Source organism: Arachis duranensis, chromosome 4 (genome assembly GCF_000817695.3).
Source record: "Arachis duranensis cultivar V14167 chromosome 4, aradu.V14167.gnm2.J7QH, whole genome shotgun sequence".
In the NCBI taxonomy this organism is placed as follows: domain Eukaryota; kingdom Viridiplantae; phylum Streptophyta; class Magnoliopsida; order Fabales; family Fabaceae; genus Arachis; species Arachis duranensis.
In genome coordinates, this window is record NC_029775.3 from 300,322 (window position 1) to 312,616 (window position 12,295).

General features: G+C 28.3%; 1 protein-coding gene across 1 annotated transcript; it reads left to right on the plus strand.

Annotated features, from left to right (window-relative positions):
* Nucleotides 1–1,940: 1,940 nt before the first annotated feature.
* On the plus strand, nucleotides 1,941–4,800 carry LOC107482494 (probable xyloglucan glycosyltransferase 5). Its single transcript, XM_016103019.3, has 4 exons — nucleotides 1,941–2,714; nucleotides 2,811–3,410; nucleotides 3,532–3,645; nucleotides 3,719–4,800. Exons 1-4 carry the CDS (start codon nucleotides 2,097–2,099, stop codon nucleotides 4,364–4,366), a joined length of 1,980 nt encoding a protein of 659 aa, XP_015958505.1. The 5' UTR covers nucleotides 1,941–2,096; the 3' UTR covers nucleotides 4,367–4,800.
* Nucleotides 4,801–12,295: the final 7,495 nt, after the last annotated feature.

Below are 12,295 nucleotides of genomic sequence, written 5' to 3' on the forward strand. Positions count from 1 at the left end.
ACATGGATTAGGTCTTCCACTTCCAAGATCCTAAACCTTGCATTGGTAATTTCAACAATAAAAGAAATATTTCTTGGATAATGCGCATCGTTTTTCACATCGTAGCCAATATATATTCTTTACGAACAATTAATAATTAGATATATTTTGTTAGTTCATTATTAGCTAAAATAACCACGAAAATACTATGGGTGTGTTTGGCAATCATGTTCAAAGAGAAGAAGTACGTTTCGATATCTTGAAAGCTGCAATTTTTGGTTTGGCAAAGTTTTTATTTATGAACGCAGAAGTGATTTTGCATTCAAAATCACGTTTTCAAGAAGCAACAATTTTAAACTTCTGCGTTTCATCAACGGGTTTTTAGCCATCAATACTCAATCTTTATTTATCTTTTACCAATTTTATCCTTTATCCATACTATTATATTATTTATATTATTTTTATTTATATAAATTATCTTTTTCTATTATTTATTATTTTTATTTAATTATTTATTTGATATTATACACTTTTATAATTATAATCTTTTTTGTATTATTTTTATTTTTTTAATATAATATATTGATCCTATTAAGAAAATATATTAAACAAAAAATGAATTCTAAATAATAATAATAATAAATTATAACATACTAAAAAAGAGTACTAAGAGTACTAAAAATATACTATATAAAAAATATCATAAAAATTTTTTGATTTATTTTAATTACTACCAAAATAAATATTTAATTTTTTATTATTTTTAGTACTCTCTAAAATTTATATTTTGTTAGTTTTAATTAAAAGTATATTTTGCCAATTTTTATATATTATTTTTATTTTAGTGTATAAATATTAATTTTATTATAGAATTAATTAATAAGATCTATTCAAATATCTAAATTAAAATAATATACAAAAATTATTAAAGTTGATGTCTATTTTAGTAATTTTGTTTCTAAAAGTGATTTTGAATAGTGTAATCCAAACAACATTTATTTTATTATAATCCATTTTGATATAAATATTGCCAAACATAAATCACTTAACACAAACTTACTTTTCATCAAAATCAAGTTTGCAAAATCAATTTTATTCAAACTCTCGTTTGCAAACTGTAATCCAAACACACACATAATGTATACTAAAATCAATTACTAAAATCAATTATTAATATAAAATAAGAGATATCATACATTAGAATTGGTGTGTTGCCTTTCGTTTGATTATGAGAAATGCAAATGCAATGACAGATACTATAACAAAGATGGCGATGAAGTTACAACTTTCGCATATGTAACTTCTTTCACCTTGGGAGGAGTTTAAGAGTAGTCTTAAACGGGACTGTTCCTCTATTTAAGCAGTTTTTTATTTTGTTTATTTTGGTTTTCTTTGTTTAGTTTATTTCAGTCACTAAAAAATATAAAATATATATTACAATATAAAATATAAATACACATTAAAAATAAATTTTTAAACACATATTTTGATGATTAATTTTAGTGTAAAAATAATATTTTTGAAAAAATTAAGAGGAAGTATAAGGAGTCAATGGAATATTTGTACAATGTTTACAATGGAGATTTAGGAATGTCCGATTCAGTATTAGAAATATAACTATTAGTGTTACATTTTTCCATCAGCTTAAACTTTTGGGATGAATAATATCATGACATGGTATCATAGTTTTATTCTAGATAGTATGAGTGATGTTCATTTTTTAATTCATATAACTCATTGTACATATTGTACAAATATTTTATTGTTGCCTAGTAGGACTCAAAAAATAATTAATAAATTTAAAGTAAGTACAGAAAAAATACAAGTAGATATGATAATTTCTTTTACCTAAATATTTTAGGATTGAAATATAAAAATCATGTAAGATATATAAAATTTGAATTTATAAGTATATATAAGATTCGTTTGTTTGTGTACGAGTTATATGAACCCCACACTAATTGTATGTTTGAGTGAGTGAGTGTGAGAAATACTTTACAGTTGCACGTTGTGTGCTCCTCTCTGTTTCTTGGTAGTAATTCATTCATTCATTCATACGAGAAATGCCGGACTCTTTTTCATTTTCTTTTCTTTTCTCTTAATTGCTTCCTTCAATAATGCCTCCAACCGTCCCTGTTGTGGTCACCATGGAAATTCATGGCAAGGAGAGAGCCAAAAATGGCAACCAATTCCGATGGCTTCTTCTTCTCAGAGCTCACAGAGCCTTCGCTTCTGCTGCCTGCTTTGCAAACACGCTCTCTTCATTGCTTCCTTCTCTCAACAAGAGACTCCTTCATCGTTCCATCGACAACTCCTCCAAGGGCACCATTCTCTTCAGACTCATCCTCACGTTCTTGCTCATGGCCTTCGCATTCTTGTCTTTTGAGCTCCTTGCTCACTTCAAAGGCTGGCGTTACTTCCAGGGACACAACAGTAATTTGCACATCCCTCGAACCTCCGAGATCAAAGGATTCTTCCATAACGCTTATGTCAGCTGGTTGGAGTTTAGGGCTGGTTATATTGCACCTCCAATTCAGTCTCTATCGACATTCTGTGTCGTTCTCTTTTTGATTCAGTCTCTCGATAGAATGCTGCTCTGTTTGGGATGCTTCTGGATCAAGCTCAAGAAGATTAGGCCAAATATTCAACGTGATGATTTGGATTTGGAGTTGGAAGGATCTAACTCTGAATACCCTATGGTACTGGTTCAAATTCCCATGTGTAATGAGAGAGAGGTAACTACTAACTAAAATGTCTTCTCCTCTTTTTCCTGTGCACTTTTTATTTTACTTTCTGAAAAACAAAACTGTCGGTGGTTATTTTAAACGTAGGTCTATGAGCAATCGATTTCGGCAGTGTGTGAATTGGATTGGCCGAAAGATCGGTTGCTGATTCAGGTTCTGGATGACTCAGATGATGAGGGGATACAGTGGCTGATCAAAGGAGAAGTATCAAAGTGGAATCAGAGAGGTGTGAACATCATCTACCGCCATAGATTGTTTAGAACTGGGTACAAAGCTGGAAATCTAAAGTCTGCAATGAAGTGTGATTATGTGAAGGATTATGAGTTTGTTGCAATCTTTGATGCTGATTTCCAACCAAATAGAGATTTCTTGAAGCAGACAGTGCCATACTTTAAGGGGAATCCTGAGGTGGGACTGGTTCAGGCAAGGTGGGCATTTGTGAACAAGGAGGAGAACTTACTCACAAGACTCCAAAACATTAATTTATGCTTTCACTTTGAGGTAGAACAGCAGGTCAATGGGGTCTTCCTTAACTTCTTTGGCTTTAATGGAACCGCCGGTGTTTGGAGAATAAGAGCTCTTGAAGACTCTGGTGGCTGGCTTGAGAGGACTACTGTTGAAGACATGGATATTGCTGTCAGGGCCCATCTCAATGGCTGGAAATTTATCTATCTCAATCATGTCAAGGTAACACCTATTTCACTTAATAAAACATAAAAGTTGTGTTTGTTTCTGTCTTCATTTTCATTTTTTGTCTCCTTTTAAAATATACTTAACATTTCTATGCACAATAATGTGTTATTTTTAGGTTCTTTGTGAGCTTCCTGAATCTTATGAAGCCTACAAGAAACAACAGCATCGATGGCATTCTGGTCCTATGCACCTCTTTCGTTTGTGCCTTCCAGCCATTATAACCTCTAAGGTAGTTTCACTATCTTCAACTAGTATGAAGGATAGCATGCTGCAATTCTAACATGTTTGTTTTGTTGTTGCAGATTGCATTTTGGAAGAAAGCAAACCTAATATTTCTATTCTTTCTGCTGAGAAAGCTAATCCTGCCATTCTATTCCTTCACATTATTCTGCATCATTCTTCCTTTGACAATGTTTGTCCCAGAGGCAGAGCTTCCAATCTGGGTTATATGCTACATTCCTGTATTCATGTCCTTCTTGAACATCCTTCCTGCGCCTAAATCCTTTCCCTTCATCGTCCCTTATCTGCTCTTTGAGAATACAATGTCTGTAACGAAATTCAATGCCATGGTATCCGGTTTGTTCCAGTTAGGAAGTTCATATGAATGGATTGTTACCAAAAAGGCTGGCCGGTCGTCCGAACCGGACTTGTTAGCAGCTCAAGAGAGGGAATCCAAGGCCATTAGTCTCCAACAACTGCACAGAGGAGCTTCTGATAGTGGACTTTCTGATCTTAACAAAATAAAAGAATGCCAAGAAAGTGTTGCTATAAAACCTGTAAAGAAAATGAACAAGATATACAAGAAAGAGCTTGCACTTGCATTCTTATTGCTCACTGCTGCATTTAGGAGCTTGTTATCAGCACAAGGGATGCACTTCTACTACTTATTGTTCCAAGGAGTGTCATTCCTCCTTGTAGGTTTGGATTTAATTGGAGAACAAATGAGCTAGAGGATCATAAGAATTTGTTGTTGTTACTATTATTAGAAAGATAAACAATTCAAGAGGCCAACCAATTATGGAATTGCTGCTATACAAAGATGTTGGTTTTGGCAGTTATATCATATGCAAGGTTCCTGGATAATGTGGCTCATCAGGTAAAAATGCTGAAAGCTCTACCATTGAGTCAAATCATATAAATAAGTTTGTTATTCTTCTTCTTCATCAAGTGCTTTTATAGAGTTTTTTCTGCTTTTTTGTTTCATTTTTTTAAATTGTTCCCGGGGTAGGTTTACTTGTCCATTGATTGTTTTTCATTTTCTTTTTTGTTTTTTCAATTTTCTGTAATGTATAAGCCGATTCGTTTTTCTCTCAGTTCAGTATCAAATTGTTGCTCAATTCACTCTTGGTTCATATGTAATTAATTACTGAAATGAATGACATTGATATGTTACAAGTGCATTTGAAGATTTATACTTACATGATATATATGCAACATAAGTGTCATAAATTTCTAATTATATATTGCCACAAACAGAAATATCTGATTGGATGAAAAGTAGGAGTTCATGATAATTAATCTCATGTCAAAAACAGTTAATGGTAAATATAACAAGTGTCGGCAGGAAGTGGAGATTAATTGAGAGAGAAAGAGAGAAGAATTAGATTTTATATTGCATCAAAGGAACACATAAATGTGGGTTTTAGGCCATGGATTTTGCAAAGGGACCAAAATCATGTAAGTGCCCCCATTTGGACCCCATTTGTTTTTAATTCAACAATTAAACTTACAAGTAAAGATTATTTGAGAGTATATGGTAGGCATATACCAGTTGCTGTTCCATTAATGGCAGAGCACATGAATTGTATACCCTCAACCAAGTCTTGTGGGTGGACCCTTTGCTTCCTCAACAAATAGTTCTCTTTTTCTGCTTTTGAAGGACTTTGACTCTTAAATCCATCATAACAAAGATACTCTTTTTATAATCAACATTAGTAAGAGATCATGACAAAATCTCCGCATCAATTATAATGAACAAATAGATTATGACAAAATCTCCACATCAATTATAATGAATAAATCTTTGTTTTCTCTTAATTTTAAATTGCCACGTGGGTTTACATGACCACCTCATTTTTTGTTCAAGTAAAACATACATCCTTGTCCACAGTTCGAAGCTGTTGAAAATTTGCAAGAGTTTAAGGATTTCTCACTATTTTACAACAGCTACATCTAGGCACTTGTTAAGTTGATATCTATGTACTTTTACATCATTTTTGAAGGTGGAAATGTAAGTATGAGAAGGTGTAAGCCTGAAATTAAAGTGAGAAAAGGATCCAGCTGTCAGATAAAAGCCTTTATTATCTTCTGATGAATGTACTTTATTGCTTTTGAACTTACTGAACCTTAGAGAATGATACTACTTGACACGACATTCATCTATAACTGCACTGCTTTTATCTTTCTACTACTCTCTATTGTTCATCATTTCCCTCACCTTTCTCGCGTGAAACCATACACTTATTTTGAGATAGAGAGAAAGCTAGAAGCCTAGAAGAGTAGAAGGCTTAACACTCGTGTGCTTTTAATTTTTTTATTTTTATTATTATTATTTGTCATGCAGTTTTTTCTTATTAAATGGAATATAAACATAATATAATCAAAATTCGCATTTCATAGAATAATTGAACGTAGAAGTCAACACAATGTCTTACACTTTACAGTTTATACGTAATATATTTTTTTCTTTTTCCTTTTTTTTATATTTTTCTCTTAAGAATTGCTTATAATATTTTCAGCAGAGTGATATTAGTTAAAGCCGTGAATTATTCAACTAATTATTTGCATAAAAAAATATAACTTATTAATATACTATCTGTTAATTTATTGCCAATAATAATTAATTATTATATTTTAGTTATAATTAGTATTGACATACATAAAGAGACATATTTATAAAAATTCTAAATATTTTTATTAGACACATCTATAAAAATGTTTCTATTAAACACAGTCATAAATAAGAGTTGGCAAAAATTGATAGAATTTTTATTAATTACGTAACGGGATTGATTTGCATATTACAATGCTGAAAGGAAAAGTATAGGGTACTAATATATTATCTGCTAATTTATTACCAATAATAATTAATTATTATATTTTAAACATATATATAAAGAGACACATTCAGAAAATATATTTATAGAGATATTTCTATTAAATACAGCCATAAAAAAAATATTTTTATTAGACACATCTATAAAAATACTTTTATTAAATACAATAAAAATTGACAAAAATTAATAGAAATATTATTAATAACGTAACATAATTGATGCTCAAACTCTAGTAAATACACAAGTTAAGGAGATACCATACAAAATTAAGTAGAATCATAATAACGGTAATCTAACACATTATTCGTCTCTAACACAAACTAAACATGTTATATCATGAATTATTTTTAAATTATTTTTACTACATATAAACAGGAACACACGCCTAACTACATATTAACCTGTATAATACTTTATCAGTAATGTTAGAGAAACAACAAAAACAATCGTCAAAATTTATTTAACATTAATTAATAGTCGCAAAATTTTGATAACCGTGCAATCCTTTGGACCCTATTGCCATCCCCAACTCAAATATCCAAATCTGATTGAAAATGCAAAGACCATCTTCTCACCGACAAATATTAGTATATATAAATAAAACCAATAAATCAACGACAAGAAACGGAAAAAGACATCTCACCCATACCCACTGTATCTATTATCTATGACACATTCATATGGATCACGTATCACACTAATAAAAGCCTCCCTTGTTATTATTGTTACTAATTTGTAAAAGCGCACTCATTAATTATAATGAACACGTGCTTATTTCAATTATATATATCATGATGATAAATAGTTGTAACTAGGATAGCGTTTGTTTTTGGAAACAGGACATGGAGACATGGACAGCACATTTTTAAAAAACCTTTGGAAGCAACCCCTTCTTATTTTTCCTATTTTGCATTGTTCTCAGAAAGTATTTTTTTTACTCCATGCTCTTTTTCTATCTCTACGTTCTTTTTCTTTCTCTTTTTTTCTTAGGTACTCTCTCCTTTTTATAAAAATTTTTATTGGACTGGATAATTTCTTTTTTCTTATCATTCTTACTTCAACATCATTTTAACCTTATATTATATTATTTGATTTGTAATAAAAATACAAAAACAATGAATCTGGAGACTTTTAAAAGATATATTATATTTATAAATTTTATTTTAATATAAATATTATTATATAATTTTTTATTAAAATTTTTTACTGCTTCAAATATTTTTTTTCAAGTTTTCACTGTCTGTACTCCTACGTACTCTCATTATTTATTAAATTAGTTTATACTAAAAAATTTGGAATCACATGGCTATTTTAGTCATTTTATATAATATTTTAGTCTTGTCCATGTGTATCCAAACATAATACTGAACATTACATTAGTGTCCTATCCATCGTATTCAAACACGATACACAAAACATAATTTTTAATGTCTCTGTCCTATTGTCTTTGTCTCAGTGTCCTGTTCTGTCGTGTCTTTACAAACAAACGCTGCCTAGGAAATTTCTGTTTATTGCATGCTGATGTGAATATTTAAGTATATTTCTAACAAAATAGTAATCAGTAATATCAGGTAGACAAAAAAAATAATCAAAACTTGTTTATTTAGTATTCATTAACTGTTAAACAAATCATTCATTCAACTGAATGAATTTCTTCAATGATCTCACAATAAGCGTGCAGGCATAATACTAAGATTAACACATTGTATGAAAGAAAAACAAATGGCGCTTACCGGGTTTTGGAAATTCATATGCTAAATCACAAATGGAGCCAAAATTGATTCACCTCTTCAATCTTCAACTATAGTCCTATGCTCCAAATATTATGAAGAGATTTCAAATATTTACATGTTTCTTATTTTCTTTTAATCTTTCCTTCTGTTTATGGACACATATTCTGTTGATTCCCATTTGTTTTTAATTCAACCATTAAACATATAAGAAAAGATTACTTTAGAGTATATGGTAGGCATATGCCAGTTGCTTTTCCATTACAAGAATTGCATACCCTCAACCAAGCCTTGTGAAGGACTTTGACTCCTAAATATAACAAAGATACTCCTTTTATAATCAACACTAGTATTTTTATAGTATTTTTATCGATAATTACATTACAGGAATATAAATCTTTGCTTTAACACTAATTTTGTCCTAACATTATAGATTATAACACAAAAAATTTATAAAATTAAATTATTTTTATAAAAAGATTATAGGCGACAGAAATCTCCTCAACTAAGAAGACCAGGATCTCTGTAGATAAAAAATCAAATAATAAAATTTTTAGTTATTATTTTCATTTGAAAGAATTTGATTTATTACTAATAATTAATTTTAATATTAGTTATCTAAAATTTGAAACGATTTAACTTGTTTACTTTTGATTAGGTTTTAAATCTGTTGCACAAATAGAAATAATTAATTTTTATTCTTGCTATTTAAAAATAATATTTTTTCTCTCTATGTATATAAGAATATAATTAGATATTAGTATAAAAAAATATATTGATAGTTATAAAATTAACTCAAAATCATTTTATTTTAAACAATTGAATCTTGATTTTAATTTTTAATAATAACATTAGTATTCTCTCTAAATTATATTTAATAAATATTTGAAAGAAGAAAAAAAATATAGATTAAAAAGATAAGCACTGAAAATTTAAAACTAAATAAAAAAACTAAAAAAATAAGTATATAATAAAAAAATATTTTTTATTTGAATTATATTATTTTGTTAATTTTATTTTTGTAGAACAAAAAGATAAAAAAATAGAGAATGAAAAAAAAGAGAGAGAAAGATAAAGATAAAGACCGAAAGAAAAAATTTGTTAATTTTTTTAAAAAAAATTATTTTAATTATAATAAAAAAAATTTCGGATCATACATTCTGATTTGTCAAATTACTAATATAAAATATAAAATATAAATTATATATAGAGTAGGAAGAGTAGAGAAAAATAGAAAAAAATAAGAGAGGTAGATGAGAGAATTGATGAATGGAGTTTATTAATTTTAGAGAGAAATATTTTTTGTCAAGTTTAATAAGAGTGTCATGTGACACATTTTGTTATTAAATTAGATAGTAATATATAAATATATAATAAATTATATATAGAGTGAGAAACAGAAAACATGAAGAGATGTCGATAAGAGAATTTAGGAATGGAGTTTATTAATTTTGGAGAGAAATATTTTTTTTCAAGTTTAATAAAAATTTAATGTGACACATTTTGTTATTAGATTAGATAGTAATATATAATATAGTTATATTTCAACTTCAATATTTTAATTTTAACACAATTAAAGAATGTCATGTTACACATTTTGATTGTCAAATTTTTAATTAGTCATTGATAATGAATTAATGATATATAAAAGAGAAAGTGGTTGAAGAAATTAGAGGGATAGATAAAGGGAGAGGGAGGATGGAATAACTCTTTAATTTTGGAGAGAAATATTTGATTTCAATTGTAACGAGAAAATGACAAGTGGCATATTTTAGTTGTAAAATTAGTAGGGAGGAGGGTAGAATTCTTTAATTTTGGAAGAAAAAAATTGATTTCAATTACAACGAGAAAGTAATATGTGACATATTTTAGTTATAATAGCGACAGAAGAAATTGGTTGCTAATAGCGACCGATTTAGCAACCAACGCACAATCTTCGAGACCAAATCAATATTGGTCGTTAAATCGGTCGCTAAATTACATTCAGCGACCGGTAGCGACTAATAAATTCGGTCGCTAATAGCAACCGAATTAGCGACCAATAAATTTTAAATACAACCAAAATAAAATCGTTCGCTAAAATCGGTCGCTATTTTTTTATTTAGCGACCAATTCAGCGACTAAAACAGGAATAATGTGCTTAGAATTGTTGGTCACAAAAGCGGTCACTATTTTTTATTTTAGCGACCGATTTTGCAACTGATAGTGAAACAGGGTAAACAATTGTTTGGTCGCTAAAATAATGGCCGATCGCTAAATTAATTTTTGTTTATATTTTATATTTTATTTTTTATTTTCTAATAGTCTATATGTAAAATATGAGTTGTACAGTAGAAGTTGTTAAATTTTTTTAATTTAATCTCTATTCGCAGAAAAATTATATTTTAATGAATAATAATATAATTGAAAATGTTAGTAATTTGATTTGAGAGAAACTGAAATTAATTTTGAAAAGAATATTAATAATTTCAAGCACCAAAAAAAAGTAGATAATAAAAAGAATAAGTGATAAAAAAGTGTATACTTTCCTTTCAAAGTGTATACTTTCCTTTCAAATTAAAAAGAAAAAGTAGATAATATTAGCATGTATTAGTACACGTTTTATAGTTTATCTATTCTATTATATAAAAATCAAATTTTTACGTTTAATAATAGAACTAACGACGATAATTTTTTTGTGGCTTTTATAAGTGTGACCTAATAAAAATATACGAAGTTGTTCATATTAAATCCTTCAACTAAGTAGGTGTTATGTAATCATATATGCCTCTCTCGTTTAACGTAGACTAATTCTCACCACAAATGAAACTTGTTTTGCTGGAGGGATCAAGAACGACACGATGACAGTGTTGGACGGTGACGCATTAGTTTTGTTAGGACTTCTTTAATTGCTAAATTTGGGGATTCGAATTTTGCTATATACATGCAATAATTTATTGGTTAATAACAAATTCTTAAATAGAGTTTAATATCGTGACGAATTAGTCTTTAGTCTGTCGAATTAGAAAATAACATAAAAAACAAAAAAAATTGCTAAATTTGGGAATAATACCTTCAGAGATTAAGACGAGGTTATTTTTTTAAATTAGTTATTTTCTATTTAAGAGTCCAGTTTGTCATGTTATATAGCTGCATAGACAGTAAATTTAACAAAAATGGAATTTCACTAACGGTATATCACTTTTGTTTACTGTTATTAATTTTATGTGTATATTAGGTATTTCGAATGATTGAGATGTATATTTGTTCACCTAAAAAATTTTTGTATATAGTTTTGTTTATTTAGTTTAAAAATAACTCATAATTAGAATTTGTCAAATTCAATGCTTTTGAAGAATCTTCTAATGTTTTCCGTTTCTCTTTACAACATTAAGAACATCTTTTGTTTTCTTTCTCTCGCCTCTTTTACGGAGACCCTAAAACACAATTATCATAAATTAGTTAGTGTTTTTTTATGAGAGTAAAAAGATTATAATATATTAAATTTAATTAATCAAACATACAATTGTCTTTTTGGACTCTAGTTTAACCTTTTCAGTAATTAAATAGTTGGTCCAACAAGCAATAATGCAAGGTGCTCTTGGTGCTGTTGCTCTTGAATTTTCGCCGAACATAATTTCAAGAGAGAATTTTTGGTGTAGGAATGAATACTCTCAATTTTTTTAATTATTTGATAAAATATAATTTTTTATTTTTTATTTTTAAATATATTAAAAAAATTTAAATAATAAAAAATCACATTTTATCAAATAATTAAAAAAAGAATTAAAAAAATCACTCTTGTAAATTATCATTAGTTCATAGAGACATCTATCTTCTAATATTTTTTTTTAAATGATCTCACTTTTTTATATTAGTCATTAATCTATTAGAATAAGAGATATCGTAAAAAAATAAAAATAAAAAACTCGTACTTAGTGCATAACAAAAGAAAATAACCAAAAAGCTAACCAACAAAATGGAAGAAATTAAGTTAACTTATACCTAGTGCATTTAAGCCAAGTGTATCCTTAATTCTTATTATAGCGACACTAATTCACCTACTGGAAATGTTAATTTCTGCTCATCTATATCATAGCATCTTACCAGCTTC

What these genes read in the sequence shown, in the direction of transcription:
- LOC107482494 (XM_016103019.3), top strand. Translation starts at nt 2,097, where the DNA reads ATGCCTCCAACCGTCCCTGTTGTGGTCACCATGGAAATTCATGGCAAG. An exon ending in CCATGTGTAATGAGAGAGAG is followed by an intron (nt 2,715 to 2,810) that starts GTAACTACTAAC and finishes TTTTAAACGTAG; the next exon opens with GTCTATGAGCAATCGATTTC. An exon ending in CAGCCATTATAACCTCTAAG is followed by an intron (nt 3,646 to 3,718) that starts GTAGTTTCACTA and finishes TTGTTGTTGCAG; the next exon opens with ATTGCATTTTGGAAGAAAGC.